At 35.8% G+C, this 27827-nt stretch overlaps 1 protein-coding gene across 3 annotated transcripts in view; it reads right to left on the reverse strand.

The window, feature by feature from the left end:
- Positions 1–309: 309 nt before the first annotated feature.
- Positions 310–27827, reverse strand: part of SEMA3C (semaphorin 3C) — a 152137-nt gene continuing 124619 nt past the window's right edge. For all 3 annotated transcript variants that reach the window (XM_068669916.1, XM_068669917.1, XM_068669918.1), the window contains exons 12-18: positions 25299–25521; positions 15569–15657; positions 13354–13395; positions 12354–12511; positions 9292–9359; positions 5981–6111; positions 310–4027 (exon numbers count right to left, since the gene is read on the reverse strand). In XM_068669916.1, coding sequence (XP_068526017.1) covers positions 3614–4027; positions 5981–6111; positions 9292–9359; positions 12354–12511; positions 13354–13395; positions 15569–15657; positions 25299–25521 — 1125 coding nt within the window. In that variant the 3' untranslated portion in view covers positions 310–3613. The remainder of the gene's footprint in view (positions 4028–5980; positions 6112–9291; positions 9360–12353; positions 12512–13353; positions 13396–15568; positions 15658–25298; positions 25522–27827) is intronic.

The raw sequence follows: 27827 nt of genomic DNA on the forward strand, positions 1-27827 counted from the left end.
TTTATTTTATTTTATTTTATTTTATTTTATTTTATTTTATTATGAAAAACTGTTGACTTGTTTATATGTAGAATCTTTACAAAAGGTCTTTTCTGAAAGAATTTAACATTGACTCCTCATATATGCCTGGAAATCACTGTGGCCTAGAGCAGAACTCAGAACGTACCAGATGTAATACCTTATACAGCAAGTATTTTCTTTGACTTGTTTAAGTAAGCCTATGGGGTTGTTCTTCAGATAAAGAAATGAAGTTTCTTATTTTTAAAACATATCTGTAAAGGAGAAAATAAAATAAATAAAAAAAAAAAGTTGTTGCAACACACTTTATTTTGTCAGGCAAATAATATTTTAGATATTCAATTAAATAACACTGTTAAACTACATTTTGTTCTTTCTTACACACTATATAATGCATATTCACTGTAATGACAGTTTCATCATGCTAGGAACTTTTACACATACCTACAGTTTTTAAAAACAGGATTTTCTTAATAAAACACGCATATCTACAGTAACAACAACATCTGAAAAGAACACATTGTTAGGTCGAGATTTCAGCAAACTTTACAAACTACACAAAATAATAATAACCAAAAAATATCAGTACAAGGTGAAGTTCTTAGCAGAGAACATATCTTTACATTTTGTGAAGTTATGCCTACATGTCTTTTTGCTTTTGTATTTTTTAAGAAATAAAATTATATACATAATTTAGTAATCCTCAAAATAGGAAGTATTAAATAGCACAAACAATATTACAGTCCTAAATTTTGGTGTTACCTACAGTAGAGGGGCTACTTTAAACAAATAAAAATTGAAGTTTATCTACTCTGTACATTTAGGGCCAAACCCTCAGCTGGTAGAAACCACAGTAGCTAAATGGACAGCAAGGAAGTTACATTAGTTTATACCAGCTGAGGGTCTGGCTCCTGACTACTCTATACACAGGGGAAGGCTGCTAAAGCATGGAAGCTTGGACCAGTTATGCACTGACAGCAACTTATTATATATTTGCTGAAGTTTTCATGCAGCAGGAAAAATGTTAGTTTAAGTATAATCCCTTAAACAGTCATACCATAATAATGGTATATGAAGCAGCTTTAAAAATATTATTTTATAATCATATGAAACTGAGCTATGCTGATTGTTTTAACGGAATCCCTTATTGCCAATATTCTATTAGAAAACAGTGTAACTATAATTTCTGAGGCCTAATGGGGGCCTATTAAAATATCACCGTACCTAACCACTTAAGGAGTAAATTGCACCCTTAAATACTTATTAATCACTGTATTCCATCTGGAAACAATTATGATCCTCACAATAGACATTAATATTACACTGACTCTGCAGTGAATCTGCTGGGGAAATAAGAGCATGGCAGCATACAGAGCATATGCACTAATGTCATTCTAGGAGGTAGTTTCATTTTGTGGCACTCAATTTTTGGTTTGTAACTTACACAATCCAGAAGGTTTTTTTTTTTCTTTTTTTTTTTTTTTCCCAGAAAGTATTTTTTTCACCAGTTCTCTAGGCTGGTTCCAAGACCGCAGAAATCAAAAAGAAAATTTACCCATTGGTTTCCATGTGAAGGACCTTAGATACCAACATCTGCGTACTTCAAAAACTTCTATTTAGGCCTTGGCTGAGGAAAACACTTAACTACTTGGTAACATACAATCAGGCATTGCCATCCCCTTTGAAGCAAGCACTAAGCATGTCCAACAGCATCAAAGCATCAAAGGGTCTTAGGTTCAAGTGTTCAAGTAGTTTGATAAATCATGACCCATTTCCCAGCTATTCTGCATCAGGTGGTGACGATCTGACATATCAAACTATGGTATCACCTTAATAACAGAGTTAACTCCATTGCACTGGATCTTAAATCACACTGGCTGAGGTGTCTTCCTACATCCTGTAGAGTTATGCCCAGTATAGAATCGAAATAATGCCCAAGAGTTACAACTAGCATCCATTAAATTTTTCAGAACTGTGTTTTAAATACAGTATCCATGTTACTGGCTTGAGCTAACTTTTTCTTACCTGCGCTGGGCTCAGAAGTTATTATCACTAGGTGATTTTTTAGAAAGTGTATTTATTTATTTATTATTCATTTATTTATTGAACAGAACATAGTTAATTAGCTTATATTGTTGCATACCATCATAAAAATATCACGTAATAAAAGTTTTTCTAAGGTAGTCACATACATTTAATCCCTACTGTCTATTTCCTGTAAACAAACCCAGTGGCTTCCAGAACACTCTTACAGAATAAAATAATGAACATTTGTCCCTATTTTTTGGCATCAGTGTTGCTCAAAAGGACGCGATTTTTTTGCCCAGGCTAGATGATGCACATGTAACCAATTTTCAATGACATACTTCATTAGACATGACAGCTGCTTCTTAAATAAAAATATTTCTATTTAAACATCCCTCTCAAAACTTTAGTTTTTTGACCCAAACATATTTTTTTTATTTTTTATTTTTTTTTTCTTCTCCTGATCTTCTTTTCAGCAGAAAACCAACCAACCAACCAAAAAAAAAAAAAAAAAAGGAGGAAGGTATAAAGACTGAAAGATGAAAATGCTTTAATTCTAGTAATTCTAGATACTATATTTGCAACTTTGAGAAACCAGCTGAAAAAATAATGTTTTGAAATTTTCAAAGACATTTCTGACTTGCTTCTATATTGTAGACCAAATAAATTGTGAAGCAGATTAAATACAATTTTTGAGTAAACATTGTACTGTATACCCACATTCTGACCTTTGAAAAAAACTGGAGTGTAATTCTTTGAAAATAGCTAAAATACCCAAGACACTTAGGTGTTTTTCAAAATTGTATGTATAAATGAACATTCTTATCTTAGCTTGTGCCACTTACAAAGCTATGTCATGTTATAGGACATCTTATAAAAATCAATATGAGCAGAGATATTTTAAGTTACATTCCAGACTCATTAATTTATTACAACTCATACTATGCACAATAATCAGTGTTTCCTCTGATAAAGTATATAAAGCTTTTTTCTCTTTTTCTTCTACTCATTCCTTCATTTGACCTTTGAATGAATGAAACATTTCTACTATATTTGCTTCCTATCTGCACGCATTCACATGATTTGAACAATGAGTGAAAGCTGTAAACCCAGTATAGAACAGTAAACAAGTAGAAACTCATGTTCATGAATGCAGTGCAAGGAAATCTTAGTACCATCTTACTTTGAGCTTGCATCTTAACCCAGATTCTTCCACCACCAATCTGTTTAGTACAGTTCCAAAGTTGCAAGATAATGCATTGATTTTGTAACAATTTCTTTTCAACAGTAATTAAATACTGAGATGTTGAATGTGAATCTGGTTTAAGAAGAACACTCAGTTTTGCTTCTAGGACAGAGCATAATCTAGTGCTGTTAAGCATCTAGGAATGAAAATTCTCCACATCTTTTCTTTAGTTAAGTTACACTGCATTTTATTGGGAGGATGATACTTTCTGAAGCTTGTTGCAATATCATTTATTTCTTGTCATATTTGCTCAAATTTGTTCTCAACAGATAAATATAAGCCTCCTACAGTGAGGACAAAGATATCTCCTACTACAAAATAAAATTAAGATCCAGGCAACTGATTTCTTCTATTTCTACTTTTCCTGCTATTGATAAGGGCCTTTAGTTTACTGTAGTCCCCTCTCATCTTCTGGGATTCTTCCCTCTGCTGACTTTGCTGTCTACTGTCTTTGCAGTACTGGTTAATCATCTGCATTTCTGAGTGGCTGAAAGCTCCCACAAAGTCCTTTGGGTGGAACTGCAGTGCTCGCACTGAGCTGGCCCAGGTCCAAGGGGACCACTTGTCAGTCATGAAGGCCACCATCTCTGTATCTAGCACTTTGAAATTGATTTTTGCTAAGGTTTGCTTGAAGTTGTTCTCTGTTGCAATGCAGTGATAAAGCCCTCTGTCACTGTCTTGGACAGAGCGAATGAGAAGTCCTTGCTCAGTAGCTATGATCCTCTCATTCAGCTTGACCTAAAGGGAGGAAAGGCAGAATGAACTTTTTCAAGAATGTTACAGAACAACGCAGAATTGGACCTCCTGGCTAAGGCTTCAAATGCCTCTTTCTTTATTAAGGGTTTCTTAAATGTATTATATTTTGCTTTATCATGCATCACAGTGACCACCGTTCCTGCTAATGTTAGGAGAGAACTTACCTCAAAGTAGGTTAAGTGTCACTTAAAAAAATAGTTTTAATATTTGTATTCATTATGTTACAGTAGATTTGATTGGGATGAAGACAAAAATGTCAATCCGGAGACTACATGAAAGAAAAGTTTTTATAATGTTCAAGTACAGAAGCTGAGAAAATGAACTTTTATTTGCCAAGGTTATATCCCTGCAACCATTCCTTCCAGAATCAGACACTGCCGTTGAAACTTCATGGAAGACAGGTGCAGGATTCGGCCAAAGGTTGATTTGTCATTGAACCGAAGGTAGCTTCTGGTTAAATGTTTTGACTGGTAGGTTTCTGGGGCTAACTCCAAAGAACTGTTTTTGAACTGTGGAGTTTAAAGTCAGATAAAAAAAGTTTTCTTCACAATAGCATCAGCTGGGACTTGGTTCATTGGAAACCTAGAGTAATTTTTCTACTCTTCTATTTTCCTTCTGGTTTCAGATTTTGGACAGTCCCAGGAAATAGTAACATCATCTGAAGAAAGCAAGTTATGATATTTTGTTGAGCTATAATCTGATTATAAATGACACTGCACATATCTCTTAGCATATCAGTTGTGAAATAAAAATTAACCCACTGTGAAAGAATACCAGTTCTGGCATTTTAATGAATTATTTCTCTATTTTGCCACTGCACTTTGCATTATACCTGACCCTCTTGAGATCCAATGCATTTATTATGCTATTCTGTTATTGCAATTTTTTTTAGACATTGTAGAGGTAAGATTTTCAGCAACCCAAGAGATTCAGTTTAGCTTGAAAAGTAATTAATCTTGTCATTGATTTAGTTTGTTGCTACTTAAAACTGGATTGATTCTAATACTGTTATTGAACATCAGGAAAAAAAAAAAAAAAGGAAGCTGTTCTTCTAAAGCAACAGGTTAAAGAATTTCACCTAGATTGGCAGGACATGGCTCTAGTCTTTGAACAGTGCATGAGAGAATCAGCATGAAAGACTCAGTAAGAGGCTTTGTAAGTCTTCTCTGATTTTGGAAAATGGCCTGATATGAGATTAATGCTTTTCAGTATTTATAATCTATCAACAGACACCATATTCATTATTTTTTTACTTACAAAAGTTATTCCTTTTTATTCATACAGTAACTGCCTTGGATTTGAAATGGAGTTTTCCACTTTAATATTACTTAAGAAAGACACATTCCTCATAAACAATCATACTGTATATTGCAGTGCTGAAACTTGAGAGCCTTAGAGAGTGCGGTAATGGAAAATGTGATTGCAGCATGGTGGGGAAATACTTTTGTCAATACGTGTTCTTGCTAAAGAAACCTTTCACATTTCTCCCACTTTTGCGTTTTATCTCTTCAATAGCACAGAAAGGCTGCTGCATGCAGACTTCTTCCTCAACTTTATACAGCTTATTGCTTTTATGCCTGTTTTCTCAGATCAATAGTAACTCCTGAGTGCTGCAAACTTTCCATTTGCAATTAACAAGGTGTGAAGGAAAAATTCCTTAACTGGTTCCCTAAATTTAGGGTATTTTCTGATAACTATTCTGCTTTGATAGAAGTTGGCAGAGCTGAGGAGTTAAGTGCCTTCCAGTCATACTGAAATCTCTGCGTTGACTTATACAAGTAAAGTGCTGGCCAGTGTCCTGCATCCACACACATTCTTCAGCTTCAATGTAACTGGAGAGTCTGATGAAAACACAAACACCATTTTGCCTTGGTCTGGGATGTGGATTAGATACTGACTGAGGTCCCTTACTGAGCTATTGCTAACATTACTCACCTCTTTTCTCCTGTCATTATCTTTTTGTAGCAGCCATTTAATAGAAGCCTGAGGAGATTTGGGTGTACATTCAAGAAAGGTGGTGTTGTTTTTCACTCCGTACTGAACTGTTTCTGCTGCATTTCTGTAGGCTAGAAAGGAAAAGAAGACAGGTCAGGATAATGTAAATGCTAGTTTTATACAGAAAAAAACAAACTGTGTTTGCACTATTTGCAATACAGGTCCAGTGAGGTATATCTGATCCTAAAATAACAGATAATTAGTATTTTAAGGAACAGGATTTTCAAAGAAAATAAATGAAATGTAAAGAATCACAGCTAGTTCAAATTATTGGTCTTTACACTTGGACATGATCTTTTTTCTGAGAAACTCAATACCTGTGGGCTGGCAGGCAAATGTATATCTAGATGTTTCTATTGAGTTGAGTCCTGCCTGGAAAGCTCTGCTTGCTGATGGGGTAACTGATCTCAGGCATATTCTTCCCAGAAATACTTCATTCTCTACTAAGAAAAGACCACCTCTCTGGAACCATCAAAAGAAAAACAAAGTGTTTTTCTTCACACTTCACAGTTTACAAATTAGGGTAATATTGTTGTTGTGAATAAAAATACATAATGACCTAAATTAAAGACAGCTCCATCTATTAAAGTGGTCATGCAGTATCACAGGGAGGCAAGAGAGGGCAGACTTGACTGCCAATCACCCACTTCTCTTACAAAGCCTCTCCTTCTAGGAAAGGACCTGGTTCTAAATCTGAAAGTCAATAAATACTTAGGCCAGCAACTGAGAGCAGGTCAAATTTATAGCACTCCAGCAACACCTGGGCAAGTGCTGAGTGTATGTCATCACTTAGACTTGTTGTGGCCCTTCATAATTGTGATAGATGAACAATTGGTTGTTACTGATAGGAACTTTCAGATTTTCATTGTTTGCACTAAATTATAGTATTTGTCCTGAAAACAGTATATTTCCAGATTTAAAAGCTTACATCATATATAAAATAAAAGTTATTATGTTTTTATTTATTTAGACAAAGGAGCATGAATACAAAATAATGTGAGAAATGCAGATACATAGAATTTTGTATGTTTAAAATCAGACTGTGGTTTTGCAGTCTTAAGACTGGTTTTGCTCACCCTGAATCTCCCATTCTTTTCATCCTTTTTTTTTTTTTTTTAATCAAATGATATGTGAAATTGTAATGATACTAAATGAAGGAGGTTTTTTTCTTTTAGTCCTTGCAAGTTCTTAACACATTTATTAAGTTGTAAAAAAATCAGTTGCTTTTTTTTTTTTTTAGGAGAATAATGTAGAAATATTTTGCATTCAAAGACCACAAACTAGCAAAGAGTTTGTCTGTGGGCTGGCTTGTCTGTAGCTGTGAAACATGGTAAGAATTAGAGTTGTAGCACAACTTATATACACTGGGACTAGGTATAACAAATGCATTTAAAAAAAATCTATTTAGTTGATCAATACATATCTAACTTCTTGTTTAGACCATCCTCCTACCACTTATACATGCTAAGAAAAAGAGAGAGAGAATACAAATGCATTTCTCTAGTGGCCATAAGGTATAAAACAAGTGTAGAAGCATTATAGTGTTTCATGGAACATTTGAAAAGTGGTATTACAAACACTTTAGTTCTTGACAATCTCTTAAAAATAGCAATGTGCTAAAAATGTTTTTATATACAAGCTGAGAATTCTAAGGCATGCAACCTATCATGCTTAAAGACTTAGTCTCAAGACTTCATGGTCTTCCTTATGAACTTTTAAGATTTATTCTCATTGTCCAACTCTCTACCCTTTTGTCTTTTAGGTAGGTTTCAATTTTCTCCCTAGAATAATAGTTTTTCTATAAATGGCTTGAATTATATGAATTCCACGTTGCTGTTTCTTTTTCTTTTTTCCACAGGAGAAGATGCTGTCACCTACCTACACAATACTGCTGTCACCAAAACATCCTTTAAAATTGCTAAAACATATAAATCTATAAATACAGCCATATTAAAAAAAAAAAAGGTCTGGAAAATAAGACTCCCGTGTCAAAGTTAAATGTTTATTTCCTCTCAGCCCAAAAAGCAGACAGCTGACATTCTCACATTTTCCACATGGAAAGAAGAGACACCCGTCCTTGGGATAGATAGCAGGTGGGTGGTAACTGCATATGCCCACAAGGTAGGACACAAAGATGTTCATGTACTTCATGTTTTAAAGCCTGAGCTTCAATATAAATATCTTAGAGCTCAGGTACATACTGAGCAGGTGGGGTCATCTTTTGTAATTAATCTGTTCAAGCAATCAAGCTTCATATAAATGACCTAATACTGAATCATGGGGAAAGACCCACTGGTACTGTGGGCTGGCAGCTAGAGAAGAGTTAGCCACATTTGGCCTGAAGGTTCTATGCCTGTCTGATTGTTGTGGTCTGTTTTCTTCCAGGAGATTCTTCTGGAACCCAAAAAAAAATCAACATTTAAGTGGAATTATGATTGACTGAACCTTTGACATGTAACTCTTTAAACATTCTTCTTTTATTCAATTAAAAATGTAATCAAAAATTTAGAGTGAGATCTATTATTTCATCTCCAGCTGATCATCCAGGAACATCATCCAGGAACATCATCATCCAGGAACAGATGAGAACACACTTACTGAACACAAGCTCAGAAACAGAAGTGGAAGAAGTATCATTCTCTAACACAGGACTGTGGCTTGATGGCATAGTTTGCCACTCTCTGGCTCATACAGGCATGGGGTTAAAAAGGATTAAACTTCTTTTTTGTGTATCTACTCTGACTATGACTTTGGCCATATTTGGCTGGTGCCTAGAAATCTGATGAAAGTGAGAACTGGGAGGGCAGATCATTGTCTCCACTATCTATCCACATTGTGCCAGGCTGGCAAAAGAGTTGCACAGCTGGAAATAAGGAACTTTATAAAGAGATTTGAAGCCATTTGATTTTCCATGTAAAGGAAGAAATGAATAATGATAACTCAAAATGTAGGTCTAAAACCTCCTGTTTGCTGAAAGATGTTCCCCAAAACATAATATGGCCTCAAATTTACTGTACCTGTTTTTAATCAACACTATCAGCTTCTCATTTCATGTACGCTGAACTTTATATGTCACAGTTCATCATTTTTTATCATATGTGCAGGTTTCATGTAATTGCAAGGAAAAACTTAGACTTGGAAAATAATTATGCTTTACCAGTAAACCACACAGATAATATGAGCTGTAATGAATCATATAAAGGAAAGCCATATGTTCTTTATATAGCACGAGGATCTCTAAATTATAGTACCTTTCAGGTTGAAACCTCGGCACTGAGTCAGAGGGTTTCCATGTCTCACATCTTGCCTGCGACTCCTCCTGAAATATTTTATAAACACAAACTGTTATTCCAAGGTAGGTACACAACAAATAAACTTTTTTTTTTTTTTTTTTTTTAACCAGATTAGGTATCAGGGATAGTTCATTACCTACTCTGAGACTACTTTGCTGCTGCCAGGGATGCTAGAGAGAAGATACTGTTTAAATGAATAATCATTTTGAAGAATTTCATAAAACAGTTGTTCTTTAGGTTGGTAAAGTAGTTTTGCAATGAAGGCATAGAGATGGAAGAGTTAGAGATAATGCATAAAAGGTTTAGTGATGCAAGACCTAACATTTAGAGGCAGAACCCCTGAATGAGGCTAGAGGTCTTCAAAAAGGCAGGCACATAAGAATGGATTGTAGAAGAGTCACAGATCTCATATCTAAAGCACCAGCAGAAAATCATAATGTAGGACATGTTCCCTCCTTGATTTTGCCAGACACCTTATTTTCAGTGCCTTTAGCCACCATTGTAGCAGAGTAACTGAAGTATTCAACCAGAATGGTGGAGAATTAAGATTCAGTTCTGTCCTTTACATCAGGGCACATGACCTCCTTTCTTTCCAAATATATTCAAACTCACCAAGTCTCAAAATACTTTAAAATGGGGCTTAGTTATATTATTTGAATGTTAGATGTAAAATCGTGATTACGTAGTTAAGTAGTTGAGGAGCTTACTAGGATTGGGCATACTGGAATTTTAGTCCTCTTTGGCTAGGAGGTCACTGTTCACAGAATTCAGTGCATGATAATCTAGAACTTGAATTTTTATTCTTAAGATACATTATTTCATTTACTGAAAATTCTGTAAATTAGATCAATATTTATCAAGTTCAGTGAAAAAATATGTTGTTGCGAAGGGATGCTGTTGGGGTATGTAACAGCCATGCTTTGAACTATTCATTTATGACTCATAAAGTCATAAATGTTAAGGGTTAAGGGTGATGCCTCTTTGGTCACGTTATACCATGAACTGCACAAACAATGAGAGACAGCCCTTATAATCCTTTGTCACATGATCTTTCACTGGATTGTTTTAAGAGGAAACATTTGAAAGGCAATCTTTCAAAGGAGTAGTTTCTGACATTCCAAGTATATTTTTGGTGGTAAACACCAAAAGTATTTCATATTATGCCTTAGGATTTTAACCTGTGTGAGCTGTTTATGTGAGTCAGAGGAAACAATGGAGAATTTCTCAGTGAATTTCAGGATTTCTGTGCTACCTTGAGATGCTCCACTGCATCAGAAATTATATGCTGGTGACATTAAGCAGTTCTGAGAATCTAAACTTTAAGTCTTATATTTATCCAAAAATGGCTGATATGGTGGTGTTTTGAAAATAAAGATACTCTCCGGTGTCTTGAGGTAAATCAATTTGGATGAGAAGACACAGTAAATCATGGGAGACAGAAGTGTCAAAGGAAGCAAATGAGCAAATGTGTACAGCAGAAAGATAATACTGTCTAGACAATGGGATTTGGCTCTGATCGCCAAAGTTTTCTTCTTCATAATCTCTCTTGTTAGATAACAAGATTAGTCATTTGCTTCACATAGTAAAAACAGATATATATATATATATATATATATACTTTTTTCCCATACTATTTTAGGTGTTTATTTTCATTTGTTATAAAAAGCAAACTGAAGACAAAATGTCATCATGGAAGCAAGCCCCAGTGGAAATAACCATGGTTTATACACAGAAATGGCAAGAAATCCACTGGAAACTGTAAAGGCTGGGTATACCTGACTGCTCATTATTTTTCAGTGACTATGTTAGTGTAGGAGTTAGGTGACCTGAGGCTTGGAGATTTTCCTTTTCTTTCCACCCTTGTCTTCTGACCTTTACTCCATGGAAGAAAACAGTCAGTTCTCAAACTGGAAGCTGAATATAATATGTGAAAGCAGTAAAAACACAGATATTGTACCATATCTTTTACTGTTATATGACCACGCTGGGCTTTACATTTTTTATGTGAAATGAGGAATGATTCAAGAAAAGGTTGTAATGATAAAAGTAATCGTGATCCCAAGGGATCCCATTGTCATCAACTGGTTGGGTCACTGGAGCATAGCCAAGCTTTGCCTGTTTCTGTCTGCCAGCTTTCCCCATGTAGGTATAGTATGTCCACAGCATCTGGACTTCTGCATTCCTGCAGCCCAGGTGCAGGGAGTGAGCACAGGGACACAAACTAGGCAAAGCTCTGACATGTAACTGAAAGCTTTGTCTCCTCTGTGGTAGTACTTCATTGTATATTCTTTGTACATGATGTGAAATCTTAGGAATACAAAAGCTTACTACAACCCTCTGCTATTAAATATTTCCCTAAGGAGGAGGAAAGAGGCTCCTGTTTTGCATAAGAATTACGAGATGGACTATTAGCTCTGTTATAAATTAAAGATAAATTGCTTTCCCTATCTGCTTTAATAAATCTCATGTCAAAAAAATAAATAAAAAATCTCCAAGATTGCAGGAATTACATGGAAATCACATTTGCCTGAAATTTTCCTGGAAATACTTCTTCTCACTTAGGAACAAGTGAGGAACAAAAAAACAAAACAAAAAACCACAACACTTTATCCCTTCGACAACCTCAGAGATATCTTGCTGTATTTAAGGTTATCTTAATTACATCCATAGTGAGCAACTGAATTTAAATAAAGGGAACAAATATTTCACTGATTTTGTGTGTGTGAAACGTAAAGATTAATATTTATAATGAGGAATAGCTTTTTTTTTTTCTTCTTCTTTTTTTTTTTAAAAATTTTTCCGTCCATTACTTTAAATATGAAAAGACAAACAAGGCAAACTCCTAGGTAATGAACAATGAACAGCGCCAAGCACAATAGATACAGATGTTTTGTTTGTATTTGCTTCTGAAAGGAATGACATCTCACATCATATTGTAAGGCTCCAAGCTACACAGCAGCACAAAAAACTTATTCATACAGAATAGGAAGGAACCTTGCAGATTTCACAGGGCTGCTCACCTTTTCCCTGTGGGATAAAACCTGGAGCAAGAGTTGCCATCCCAGGCACAGTACGGATCTCGGGCTAGGCAGCAGTCAGCACAGGCAGTCCCATAGATGTGGCAGCGGTGCAAGGATACCTGGGTGACCCCTTCATCTGAGCTCACATACAGCTGTTGCTGTAGAAGGAAATGGAAAGATTTATTTCAGATGTGGAGGAGTGGAGGAGCTTCACCTAAGACTCAACTCGCATACCAAAAAACCTTTGAATTAATTTTGGAATAAACTCAAGACCACAACAGGAGCCACTAATAAATATAAAGCCTAAATAAATAGAAATTTCCCAGGTGATCAGGACCGTTTCCACCTTCCTGTTACAAAAGACTTGGAAACACCAGAAAATTTTAATGTTTTTGGACTTTGTCTGTTGTTGTTTCATTCTGGGGCAGGCAGGCTGAATTAATATTGTTCAGACTTTAAAACTTGGTTCTTAACGACTGAGGGCTATTGGTCTTTTACCTAATTATTTTTTCTGCATATAGTCACATTAATAAATATTATGCAGAGTTACTAATTGGGTTCTCCGGCTGATACATTTTCAAGGCATAAACCATCATTATTACTAATAGATAGATATGTACAATTTCTCTATAGACCTAATACTGCATTTTAAGCCAGACTTCTAAAAGAAAGGTTTTATTTAGGAGCTATGAAAAGAAATGGAGGACAAATTTCATCTTTCAGAACTTTTTTTTTCCTTACTTGCTTTTTTTTTCTCTCTTTTTTTTTTTTTTCCACTTTCAGTGAATTAGAAATGATTAATTATTAATATAGATTATTTTATCCTAGTGGCTCTGGGGCAGATAAACAGCTCATGAAAGTTTTGGTCATATTTCTACATATTAATTAGGGAAAATCTCCTGTATATATTTATTATGATACATTACAACTGATCTTTTAACATCTTTAAGTCAATTTGTTTCTCTATTAAGCGTTAAGTAAGCATCCCACTTCTCTTTACCTTTTTAGATGAGATCTTCATTGTTGTTATAGGAGAATTACTCTGAAAGACAAAATTACAAACCACTTTTACAAAGACTAACTTGTTAATACTTTCCCAACATTTATATTTAAAGTTCAATAAAGACAAAGTTGTATCTAATAAAATTATAACTTTCCACATTTTGGAAAACAAAGAAAAAAAAACACAAACACACATACTACTTTTTTGCTATTTCAAAACTATAAAAATTTACATAAATACAATGAATGTATCAGTAAAGGTACTAGTTGAAATAAACAGTGTTATTATTCATCATATGTATAGGTGATTTTTTGTACACCTGCATTTGTGTTACCTCAACAATACAGAAGTAATGTGCTCTGAAGCCATTACTCTGACTTTGCAATAAATAAACAAACAAACAAATAAATAAATAAATAAATTGTCCTTTGAAAATGATGATATGGAAAAATCATACAATAGCTCATGCATATTTATCACATGATACAGATAAGAATGTCACATTTCTCCTAAACATTATCTACAGTGCATAGAGTTTGGTTGCCAGCCAACACATTCTTTCAGACTATCAATGACTAGAATATTAAAAATGGCATGTGTGTTATTCAATGTTCTGTTCACAGAGACATTGCTGTATACTACTGTGTGTCATCACTGGAGTCATTTGTTGTCGGTGTCCAAACCAAACCTTAAAGAGCTGGATAAGGAATTATCATGTTCATTGCCTGAAGCAAGTGAAGTAATTCATTATTATCATCCAAACGAATGATAAAAATGATGGTAATAAAAATGTTCAGCATTTTTTTAAGATTTAGCAATTGCTCAGTCAGAAAGGAAAGCCATAACGGTGGGTCTGGATTAATTGCAGTGGACTACACGCATAGAGGGGAGGCCAGGAATAAAAAAACTGGCTGTGAATCATGTGAATTGGCAAAGGTTTTTTAGAGCTGCTATATTTTATGACTGCAGTGTCTGGAGACTCAAGTTCCAATGCAACATTGGATCTGATGCCACATTCTCCTTTTCTTGCTTACACTCTGGAAAGGAATCTGTGCTTTGCTTACTCTCGACATTTACTAGCACATATCTGGTAATCTCATAACCCCTCTCTTTGTAAGACTCATCAAAAGGCTCAACGCTGCCCCAGTGCCCACACAGACTGCAACAGCAGAAATTATGATTTTGTAGGCTCGGGATAAAAAGTTCTGTGTTCAGAGCCCCAGAAATGAGGTTTAGGGTCAGGATTCCTCCCACCCCAACAATTTGTTTGTTGTAAATGGAATAAATAATACTTGGGCAAATGGTGCTCTAAGTAATGATACTCACATGTATATTTATCAAAGGGAAGTATTCAGCAAAAGGCTAGGAGTGCTAATTATACCTTTTGGGGGGATTGATACAGAAAGCATTTCAGTTTTTAGATAAATTGTTTTTCTTGTCTATCTAGATAAAAATCTTACATTTTCCTTTTTGTATCCCCTCAGTGAAACCGAGAAAGGCAATGATAAAACCCTTAACTTAGTTTGTAGCTGCATAATTACCATTTGCCCTAAGACTACTTATTTTAAGAACAGCCCATTCAAAAATTTGAAAAGGATTCTTCAAATTGGTGGTGAACATTTTCTTTAGGTTTTTACAAGCTGCTACATACCAGACTGATTGATATTATTCCCTTATTTTTCCCTGTAGTTGTTTGTGTTTCTTTTTTTTTATGTTGTGTTAAGCTTGTTACTCTAGAGGACTTGAAGAATGGGAGCAAAACCCACACTAGTTTGCTTTAATTCTGCAGCCTAGAATCAGGAAGATTAACAGATAATCAATGTATAAAAATCTTAGATTTCATCTGTAAATAGTGACAGTCTCAGTATGTGATACCAATGATAAAAGTTGCCTTCAGGCAGCCCTTATGACATTACAACAATATACAATGTTATTGTAAAAATCCTTCTATCTAGTATGACAACTTAAAAAATAATTAAAAAAAAAGGAGAGAGAAACAAAAGGAAAAAAAAAAAGGAAAAGATTCAAGCCTAACTACAGTCCTCATAGCAGCTGACATTTTATATTGTACTTTGGGTGGGTATCAAGTTGACAGTATGCTCATTTGTTTGATCTTTTATCAAGTCATAGTTGCCCTTGCCAAAGCCTATTAGAACAAAGAGTTTGTGTGAACATACACATTGGAAAATCTGTATGTAGGAGAAAGACAAACCTGAAAAACCTCCAGTTCTTCTAAAATGAGTTCTCCACTTGCAGAGAAGTTGGTGGGTAAGACAACAACCTTTTGTACAGTTCCTTGGTCTGGAAAAGATGAGACAAAGTCAAACCACGTGACAGAGAGAGAGAGAAAGAAAATAATAAACATTATCAGGTATGAAAAGAAACCATCAAAGTAAGCACTATAACATAGAGTAAGATATGAAAAGATGTTCATTAACTTCTTGTGTTTGGGGTGCGAAAACACAAGATGAAACTATGAGATGATTCCTTCAGAAGTCACAGATTGTGGATAACTTGGACGTGTAGTAATGTTCTCATAGAAGAATTTGAAGAAGACACAATAAGACTGGAGAAAGTAACATTATTACTACCATTCTACCCCAAAAGATCAATCAAAATCAGTAACTATTTTACATAACAATAATAACAATAACAGCTGTACAGACACACAGATAGAGGCAGTATCTATTCTAATGACCTTGCAGTAAAAACACGGCACTATCAACAGCTACTGTGTAATTGAAGTACATTCATACTCAATAATATGTAATGACAACTGATGTCAAGAGAGGTAAATATTCCTTAGAATATTATTCCTTAGAATATCCTCAATCTCTTTCTAAAAAAAATAAAATGTTTTTTTTTTTCCCAAGAAAGTCAAACAATACTTAAATTGTTTATATATTAGTAGGAGTTATTGTTTTGGTCCATGTAGAAAAAAAAAAAAAAAAGAAAATTCAAGATGATAATATTGTAACTACTTTTTTGTAGTACCTTGTCAAAATACACTTTCAAACCCCCAAATCCATTCAGGTTAAAGGAGTAAGTAAGAAGCAAGATGTATGGGGCAGTGGTGATGTTTCTCCAAGTAGATGCTACGAGTGAGACAATCAATGATTTAGTGAATTTATGTGGAAAGAACTTATGGGATGGAGGATATTCTGTGGAGGCTGAGACATCCACTAAAGGATTTCTGATGTGGCAGAAAAGGCAGACTGTGAAGAATCATAAGAACAGGCATGTGGTATTTTTACCGGGAAGAAGTACAACAGAAAAAATTCCTCTTGTCTGAAAGGTCTGGAAATTAGCCTGAGTACAATAAATTTATTTGCTCAATATTGATTCTGAGGAATGAGAACACATGGTATAGATTTTGTTTGGCCTTCAAAAATTATATGAGCAATATAGCCTTGTGTGGTTAGTAAAACACTAGCACAGCACAATATAGTTAAGTATCTATGTGTATTTTTATGAATTTGTGAAAGGAAATCTGAGCTTCCTGTTTGACAATCCATGATATTGACTACATAAACTGAAAAAGTGTAATTTTGCTTTTGCTTTTAAGGTCATTGACAAAATTCCATAGCTGGAGCTGTGGGGCAAGTTGGTTGCAGTAAATAATTTACATCTTCTTATTTCCCTGGAGGAAGCTAGCAAATAGCCATGCATTTTATTTTAAAAATTAAGGTTTATGGCCAGAATATTGACATGTAATAACCTGACCCTGCTTGCAGAGAACATTGCAGTATTTTGTCATTTAAAAAAAATGGAAAAGAGAAATTGAAAGCTGAGAAGATTTAAATATGTGTAGCTATCAATTGTGCATGCACAGGACACATTAGGCATGAATTTTTCATGAGAATTTTCTAGGGCAAACATTTATTTTCATTAGACAATGGCACAATAAACCAGTTCCTTCCGAAGAAACTACCGAAACTAAATCCTGTGATAGCACAGCTGTGGTCTAGACTGGGTGCCAGTATTAGCAAAGCTATGAGAACCTGATAGAGATTTACTAACTGCCAAGAAACACCGAAGTTTTAAACTGCTGCAGATTCATCCTTTGCTGCAGCTAAGGAGAAGCACGTGCATGCATAAATGTGTGTATTTCTGTTCCTGCTAAAGGGAATAATCCCCACACAAATTTACAAAGTTTAAATGCACCTCTACCTCTTTACCTCCCTTTATCAATGTCCTCTGCCTAACATTAAACCACACCATCTAAAATATTGCATCAGAATGCAGGAAAGCATAGCAGCTTTTTTTTTTTTTTTTTTTTTTTTTTTGTTTCCAGCTGCCTGCAAAGTTTCAACTACCTGTGACCCTGACATACAGGGTATGCAGCCTGTTGACAATGACCCTACCTGCAAAGGAATGTGAGGCTGAGCCTCCAAAGAACAGAAGAACCGGTTTATTTCAATGATCCATTAGTGCATGCCACACATTTAAAATTCCTAAATTGTCTTTAGTCCTCAAACATTGCCCAAACTGAAATCAGAACCTGAGGGGAGATTTTTCCAGGGTATCGTCACAGAAAGTACAGATAATGCCTGACGCCAAGCCCTTGTGTCCTAATAACCTTTCCTATTTGAAAACTAGGTTCATATCTACCTTTTTGTCACAGCCCAGCAAAATACACAGTTGACTTGTTTACCTTAGAATTCATTCCCTTTGACTCACTATTTTACCATTCCCTTTGACTCAGTGTTGTACCATTAGAGACAGATCCTTGCAGAAAGGAATGCACCATTGTTTTAAAGCAATTAGTAAACTTAATACATTTAGAATAAATGTTAATGTGAGGGAAAGCAGGCAACAGAAAGCTATTCATTAAATAAAACCACTTAGAGTTAGGAATTCCAATAGCCTGTGCACATATATACACATAATTCTAACAATACATGGCTTGCAGGCCATGTAGTTGTAATTCTCCACCCTTTCTGAAAATGGTTCTGCTGCTATTGCTCAGTATTTTATTAAATACATGAAAAGCAAATATTTGTGCCTAGAAAACTTTTCTTATTCCTTTTTCAGTAGAACTGAGGTCTCCATTAAAACCACAGTAGCTGATATAAAGTCATTTCTATGTGTTTATGTCAGAAAGCTTATGGTACATCTCAGTGTTGTTGAAAATCTTATTTGCTTATTTCATTTAATGGCAAGGCTGCAAATTAAATTCCTGGGTCAGAAAGAATTTTGGAAAGGATGAGGTACTGTGCACTGCAGGAGATGTATGCAAAACAGCACTGCCTGAGCTGTTTTCCAGTGTATTTCACGGCAGATAATCTTCTGTAATCTTCTGTATTGTGAGCCAGACACAAGAGATTGCTAAAGAATGATGTCTTTTTTTTTTTCTTTTTTCCACATTTAAGTCACAATATGAAATCATAAGAAAATTCTGTAAAAATTGTAAAAATGAATGTGATAATTTCCTTCTTGATTTGCTTTTTATTCCCAGAAATCTGCATGAAAGCAGTTCTACATTATTGTGATTTCACACAGTCATGAAAAAATAGTAATATTGTGTCTCCAGAATATCAAATCACAACTGGAATATCCCAGATGTAGTGACAGTCACTGCTGCCCTGACTTTTCACCAGGAACTGCTTGCAGCCTCACTTTAACCCAGCAGCTGGGAGTGGAGGGCAGACTGACAGCTGAGAAGGAATCCACTTTGAGCTGACAGCAAGCTGACAAGGGCAACTCATAATGACTGTTTTTCTGTTTCGAACCTGCTTGAACAACTACAGTCTCTCAGCTCAACGTGGAAGATTATGTCACTGAGGTTGCATTCCCTCTGAGAGGACTGAGAAAGAGGGAATGTTACGACAGGAAAATATTGGTATCCCATAGGCTAAAAGATGGAGTACAGAGCATGCAGAATGGTAAATAAACGGAGAAGGAAAGCAGCACCCAACAAAGGAAGGGGAGACAAATCAATATTGATAACAATAAGAACAACAAGAAGAACAATAATAAAAGAAAAAGAACTCCCTTGAAACACATGTCATAATTCTGGGCTGGTATTAATCAATTATGTTGCACTGATACTAGTGAAACTATACTTGGTTATACCACCGATTGACAGTCTGACACCAATTACTGGTCTGACTGACCATGGGCAATAGAAAAAGCAAAGCTTAATGACCAGTGAGGAAAAATATGCAGGTGTTTGGCTGGAATCTACATTCCAGAAGCTGAATCTGTAGGTCGGAGTTTAACTCTCATTCTCTGAATTCCTACTAGCTTTTTTCCATAGATCTAGGTAAACACTACAGTTGTCAGTATTGTGAGCATCAAAGAGAGACAGGACCTATCCACCTCTGAGCTATATTATGTGGACAAAATGAGCAGCAAATCAAAAAACCTGACTTTTCCTCATAAAATAATGACTGCAATGGACGTCAACTGCTACACTGCAAGGAGTTTCACGGAGAGGCCTCCTGTGGTAACTGTGGTAACTCACCTCCCTGGTGTGTCAGACACTGTGGGAGACCCTTTGTAAACTTTTCTGCATGTAGTACTTGTCCACCTGCTGGCAGATTAATTGTTTTTGGTCTCTAATCTGAGTTGAACCTGACATAGACAAAATTTTAAGAAAAAAAAAAAAAAAAAAAAAAGAAGAAAAGAATTTTCAGAATGCTTGAAATCTCCCTGAGAAAATGTTCAGGCTCAGCAAAGCACCTGAGGTGGTGGTAGGTTAGCAGTGAGGCCTGAGAGCCAAGTCTTCACAGTCTCTGCTGGCCTTTGGTGTTTTATGTAAATCTGGGCTCCCACCACAGCCACCTAATCTCCACCTTAGTTCACTCATCTGTTGTATGGCTATAATATTTTTCCAGCTCTGAGTGCTGCTGTGAAACTTGGTAAAGTCATTTCAAGCTGCATCAGAGAACAAAAAGGCAGGTACAAGCCACACTCAAGGCCAAAATTTCCACATAGGCCCAGCTTGGTCAAACTTCTGGAAACACTGTGAATTTGTTTGAACAAAAAATAGCCAAGGAAACCAAACAGGTGTAGGAAACCCTTCTTTACATACCTTCTTAAGTCTGTGAGAAAGCTTTGGATGAGTTGGTTTCTAAAAGGTTTTGAATGACTCATCCAGTGTGAGCAAGAGGAGGAAGGAAACTGTCTGCTACTTGTTGTGTCACCGTTGTGCAACACCATCTTCCCAAGCTCACAGACGAATCTTTAGCCACCACATTTGTGGGAGGCAAGCTTGCTCTTCTGACCACACTATCTCTCTCTGCTAGAATCTGTGGCTCATTATATGATTTTGTCTCTTGTGTTACTGGAGGCTACTGTTGTCAGCAAGGGTAGGTTTTCCAAAAAGACATCCATAGTGTAACACCACAGAAACAAGTATTGTCGGGATTAATTCACATCTTTAAGACTATATTACAACCTTATGCTCTGAAAGCACTTACTGTTCCAGACTTTGAAAACAAGTGTTGCATCAGAGAAGAAAAGATAATAAGAAACACTGATCAATCTCAAGCCACATCAGATGCACATTCATCATTTAAATAAGCCACAGTGAAATCTGAAGTGCCTTTTCATGGCAGTCACTTAGATCTCTTCACACAAAAACATATCCTATCTTGATAGTAAGGAGATGAAAAAAATCCTATTGCTGCCTGTAGCTATTTAATGTACTCAAGTCTGACCCAGACATTTAAATATTTTCATAACACCATGAGCAATAAAAAGAAAAAAAAAGCACAATCTTTTGGTTGTGTAATCTGTGTGTACTTTGACCAAAGGCTTTCGTACTGCAAGCAGTAGGTGGCATGCTTAAAAAATAAATATTAATCTCAGGAAAATGTCCTCATGCTGGTTTATGGCTGTTCTTAAAACTCAAATGGAAAACAATCTACCAAATGGTAAACTAGGAAAATATTGTATTGTATTGGGTTCTTTACAAATAAGTGAACTGGCTAAAGTACTGACTGTGAAATGCTAGGGTGAATCAAAAACATCAAGAGTGAATCCTGGACTACCACGGAAAAGGGATAACTGAAGCAGAACTCTGAATATGTTATTACTCATCCCATAGGAAAAAAACATTATCAGTATTACCCTTGTCAAATATGTAAATAAGTGATTATATTACATCAAAGTAAATTATCCCACTGGTTTCTGTTTGTGAAGACAATGTACACAGCACTCTGCTCTTGTAGCACTGCCATCTACTTTAAGGACTTGCTCCTTCTTACTCTAAATCAGCTCAGAGGACAGTGTAGAGACTGTTTTGGGTGGCAAGTTTTGTTAAGTGCTTTGGGAGTCTTCAGGTTGAAAAGCACAAGGAGAATAGGAGATCGTTATCATTTGAAAAGCGTGTGGAATGCTGTGAGAACAATATCTGTCTGTGAGATTTACTTTGTTAGCTACATAAGAGAGAGAGAGAAAAGCAACGTATTAAGTCTCGGCATGGACCAGCCTCTGTAAGCTCAACACTTCTGTCTGGGGGCACAAAGGAAGCACTACATTTAGTTCATATTAATGTGAAAAAGTAATACAGCTGTCTGTACCCTTCCAAGCCATGGCTACATGATGAAAACCACTGGGGTTCTTTCGGCTTTCTGTTCTGTTATTTCTCACTTGCATTCAGGAACTGATTTATTACTGAGGCTATAGAGGAGGAAGAGAGGAAAAGCTAAACATTTTGTGTGCTCTGCATCTGGCAAGACATAAAACACTCCAATTTCAAGCATGAGACAGGTCACTGACAGTGACAGACATGGCTGGCAACATCTCAGTTCAGCAGCAATAACTCATCATCCAAGCTGAGTGTAATTGTCACCAGGTGTCAAGTCCCATTGTCTCTGGCTGTGGGGCTCCAGGCTCCCAAGGAAATTATCACATGAAATTCTTCTATACAATGTGGTTTTTGCATTTTGCTGGGATGAACTGACACCAAAGCAAATCCCCTCTGCATTCCTTTTGACAGTTAATATCTCTATCGAATCCTCCTGAGTATCACAGAAAGGAGAGAATAAAGAAAACTCCTCTCAGTGGCTGGAACTTGATCACTTTTATTTAAGTGCTGAGAAACCCGGTAACTTTTATTGCACCAGTTTCTTTTGAGGAAGATCTTGGAAGCTATTAGTGTCTCAGCGAGTCAGTGTGCCCTACTCAGGAAGACTAATATCTACCCCGGCAACTCACTAGAAAGAAGACAATGATCCTTGTCTCCAGTGTACTGCAGAAGTTAAAAACAATGCATATAAAATATCAAGAGCTGAAGGTTACGTATTTTTCCAAAGTGGACCCTGTGCTGATACACAGCAGAGGCTTAACAAAATATAACTACAAGTTGAGGTATGTTAATATTTAAAATGAGTCACAGGTACATGTGTGAGGCCGCACTGGTCACTTAAGAACGATCAGCAGCTCATTGAAAAATGCATTGAAATGGCTTGTATTTATCTCTTGCACAATTACTGAGATGCTAAATGTCTATTTTCATTGACATTTAGTATTTTCTATGCATTTCCAGTATTAACTAACACTACAACATTAAGAATCCTGCATTGTCTGGAAACTTGTATGTTTTATGATTTCCTCTAATCTTTAGTGGGATTTACTCCAATTACAAGAGTACAGAAGTTTATAGAACATTTTAAAACAATGGCACAACTATATAAAAAATACTGAAAATGTATATTTGAAAGATCTGTTTTAGCCTGCCAAGCTATTTCTATGGTTAGATATAGTGCTTTGGGAAGGAATAAAGCCAAGAGACAGCCAAACCTCTTCTACTAGAACAGAGTTCTTGTGGAGTTGTGTGACAATATCTATTAATGCTCTTGATATTTCTACTGCAGTGTACAAAAATTGTTTTTCTTTGTTCTGAAGGAAACGAGGAATATGACCCTAAGGGGCCCAAAAGCTGAGAACTGTAGCTGTATTAATTACACAAAAAGAAAATATGGCTACATGTTAGGGAGGGGGGAATACAACAAGAAGAAAGTCCTGACCTAATTACTTAATTTAGTAGTTTCCAATGACTTTGCAAGTGAGAACAAAGAAATTTTTACGCATGCCTTAAAATTCATTTAGCAATTACCTACCAAGAAAACTAAAATGCCCAGAACAAAATCTGATGAAATTTCTACTGTAATTCACTACTTAGACCTTTTTCTATCCTAACCATGCCTTATAATATTCTAAGCGTTCACAGTACATTAAATGATATAGACATATCATCAAATGGTGTGACATAAGAACGTGAGCCAACTTTTTTTGTTTTCTTATTTCTTTTCATTCAATGATAGAACGCTGCAGGCTGGAAGGGGCCTTTAGAAGTCATCCAGTCTAATACCCCACTTGAAACAGGTCCAATTAGAGTAGGTTGTTTGGAGCCATGTCCAGTTGGGTTGTGAATCCTTTGAATCTCTGAAGACAGATAATTCACAGCCTCTCTAGACCCATATTACAATGTTTGACCACCCTGATGCTGAAAACATTTTCTTTTATATCTATTTACAATGTCCCATGTTCCAGCTTGTGTCCATTGCCTCTCATCCTGACACTGGAGACCTTGAGAAGAGTCTGTCTCTGTCTTTTCCCATGAGTTATCTGTACCCTTCCACTAAATAATTGCAAATAGCAATGTTTCCCCTTAGCTTTCTCTGAATAAATCCAGTTCTCTCAATGTATCACAGTCCATCTCAATCCATTTTCTACAAATGTTTTCTTTGTACCAGAGAGCCCACAAATGGACATAGTACTTCAGATAGGAGCCAAATAGAGGGGAAGAATCCCTTTGAGCAACCTGCTGGCTGGATATGCTTTTGTGTTTTTATACTTTTACAGTGTAGTGTACATTTGTCCTCTTTTGACCCAAGGGCACCCTGCTGATAGCTGGGGAGGTTTTCCTAAGAATGAAGAGACTTCATTTTAATCCCACACAGTCTTCCTACAGAAGCCTGAAATTCTGATTTATTTATTTTATTTTCAGCACCAGCTTTCTAAATCTATTATAACAGGTTGGTTATTCCAGCCCCATGTGAGTTTGCTGGCAGACATAGTTATTCTACAAGGAGAAAACAACCAGGATACCAGCAACATGTGAACCATAAAAGAAATGCAAGCCACCTCCGTAATTATTTTCTGATGCTCAGAGATATATTTGTTCTCCTGGAGTTCTTTACTTTTTTGTTCTACTTGAAACCATCTGTAGTAAAAAAGAGCCTTTGTGCATATCAGCCTATAATGCCCTGTTAAACCAGTAAGCCAGTGGGAGTTTCACATGTGAATGAATCCTAGGGTCTAGACAGACTGCCACTCTGCTTGTCCACTTCAATCAGGGGAACGTGATTCAGATCTGAATATTTTTTTAAAAATCAAATTTGATCAGTACAAGTATCAGTCGACCTGCTCCCAGTAGAGTTCAGCAACATAGCATCAGATTCAAATTTAATGTAACTATTTTTTTTTTTTTACTTTTTGTTTTGTTTTGTTTTGAAAGCTGTTATTTTTGCATTTGTAACATCCTGTTCACATTGTCTTTTCCTTCAGAAGTAGGTTACACAGCATATATTAAGTGATGTATTAAGTGATGGTAGTATACAAAACAATTCAAGGCCAGATTTTGGTATTTTTACATGTTAGAGAGTATCACATTGTAATATGGAATCACATTGATGACAAAACATATTCAAGACAAGTATTATAATTTAGATCAAACACAAAATACAATAATGTTGATTTGTATCTCCAATAAAATTAATGTTGATACATTCTATCTCTTGCACATAATTAAGATCCATAGAAAAGAGAAAAATGAGAAGAAAGTAAACAAAAAAAAATGTGGATTTCTGTAGACACTTTAGTAATTAGTAAATACATTTAAGCAAACATTTCTGGAAGCTATCAGTTGTACAGATTGGAGTAGACTGCAAATTAGAATGCAATGGAGGAAATTGTTAATTTTGTCTTACCTGTGCCAAGAAACAAGACATGGTATCTTCCATCTGCTGCATTCACTCGGTCCACAGCAATCTTTGTATACTTGTAGTCTGTTCCTATGCGGATGATTAATGGCCTCTTGTGTATTGGGTAAATGGGATTAAACATCAAAGGGTGATTCCTGATGAAGGTCACAACATCATCTGGAAACTCTTTGGTTGTCCGCATATTGGGTGTGAAGGCTCCTCCTGGACACTGCAAGAAACATGCACAATAATGCTTAAAAATGGTTACCAACTTTCAGAGAGATTTTCTCTCTAAGTCATTTACAAATATTGACAAATAGTTTACAAAGTTCCTGAAAGAGTACTTCAGACTCTGACTGAAAGTAATTATGTTCCAGCAACAGGAATTAAATACTTTAATGATTTGAACTCCCATCAATTCAGATAAGGCAAACATAAACATAAGTTTGCAGTATTAAAATCCAGGTTGATGGTAAAGATCTATATTTCTGGACCAATTATTTTCACATTCCTTATGCTGTGAACACCCTGCTGAAAAAAAATCCAAGCGATTTGTATGGGAATATGCATCTAGTTTTTGTTTGTTTGTTTATAGAATTAGTAGTACAAAGGTAAAAGGTAAATTTTGATACCTCACTGTAATTTGATCAGTACCCTCTAGACATTTTGGTTATGTGATTGTGAAAGGGCCTGTGACTCATCTTCATTTGAAAAGGCGATACCATGGGTTTGAAGCAGGATATCTGATACCTGAGAAAGCTGATCATTCACAGGATCTTGTCTATCCTTTCCTCTATACCCAAGAAATAACAGAGGTCCACTGGTGTTCCAGATGCTCCTTTAAATGCAATGAATAACCACTCAAATAATCAGCCCTGAGGCATTCTGGACTTTGTGAGGAAATAAAAGAAGTCTTAGAAATCTCAAGCGTTTACTGAGACTGAAGCTAAAATAAGATAGCGTGGGAAGAAGTGAGGGGCTGTGTCAGTAACTAGTACTATGTGCTGGATGTACTCCTGACACAACTTTCTTCAGCCACTGTTACCTCACTTTTCACTGCTGTTCCTGAGCTTTCATTTTCCCGCTTACAGATTTTTAAGCTGTAAACCATTCCTTGGAGCACTGGAGCTATTCAGAAATGTTTCAATATAATATTTTCCAGTTGTAAAATGTTGATTTGTTCAATACAAAGTATTTTATGGAAACTTGTTTATTTTGATGAGGACAATTCTTAGGTCTAGTATGGAACTTCTGGTCAAAACCACAAACATTAAAATAATTAGTAGTTTAGGGAGAGATTCACCTCACCTAACTTCTGCTGTCTCAAAGTCAGGCATTTATTCTTAGTTAGCCATCTAGCTTTCCTCTGTAGTCAGTAATTCAGACTAGATGCCCTGTTTTTATATGGCTAAAATTGTATAAGATGAATCATACTTTGAGAGACCAGGAAACTCACCAGAGGTATATGACTCATGTGTCCAGCCTACCTGATGCAAGCAAGCATTAAAATCTGGGTCTTCACATTGCAGGGGATCCCTCTAACCACCAGAGAGGAGTGTCAGTTCTACCCTCAGTGCCAAAAATTGCTCCATTTTGTTCACCTAAGTAACTATTCATTGGGTAATACCAGGAACCAAGTACAAAAGGGACTGAAGCTTGATCCCAAGTTTTAGAATGAGCTGCTGTCTCAATTAGGATTTAATTTTTAATTTTAAATATTTTATTTTATCAACATTTCTATTTTATTTATATATTTATTATTTTTATTTACTTATTTATTATTTTTTATTATTTTAAATATTTATGTACAGTGGAATTTTCTCTGGTAGGATTTGTTAAAAAGAAACCACTCTGCAATCTTTTACCTTCAGCAGGAAGAACTGGAACTCAGCTCAAATATGGGTCTCTTTTCCCTTCTGGAGTTTTATCCAATTTATCCTTCTGAGCCCTTATTTAACCTCGGGATACTCGTTTGGTTCTCATTCCAAATGACACCACATGCTACCCCTCTAAGACAGCTTATTCTTATTAATCTTCTTTGCCCTTCTCCTTCTTTCTGTGGTACTTCCATCCACAGTCTTCCAGGAAATGTATTGTGCTATCTGCTATGATTAGCAGCAAATGGTGAAAACAGAACTGTCTTCACAAATCTGAGGGCCATTAGCACAATTATTCTTCTCAGTGATCTACCAGACCCCAGTTCATCTCCAAAGGATTTCTATTTCACCTGCAGTTCGAATTAAACTTTCTTGTCCCATACAGCTCAGTGAAAAGAAGACTTTCTCTGATACTTTCCATCCTTCTTCAGTTCTTGAATTGGAGATCGTAAGACTCTTGTCTATGACTTCCTGAAAAAATGTCTACACTATAGTTCACCCCAGTATGACCCTAAAAACTTAGATTAAATAGTTGTTATGAGCAAGTCATTAAAAAACATCTTTAATCAATTCATTCTTTTGCTATTCCTTATATAAACCTATACCAAGCAAAAGGTGCTGAAGAACACTATAAACTCTCCTTTTCCTTGAGGGATTG

The sequence above is a fragment of the Anas acuta genome, chromosome 1 (genome assembly GCF_963932015.1).
Source record: "Anas acuta chromosome 1, bAnaAcu1.1, whole genome shotgun sequence".
Classification (NCBI taxonomy): domain Eukaryota; kingdom Metazoa; phylum Chordata; class Aves; order Anseriformes; family Anatidae; genus Anas; species Anas acuta.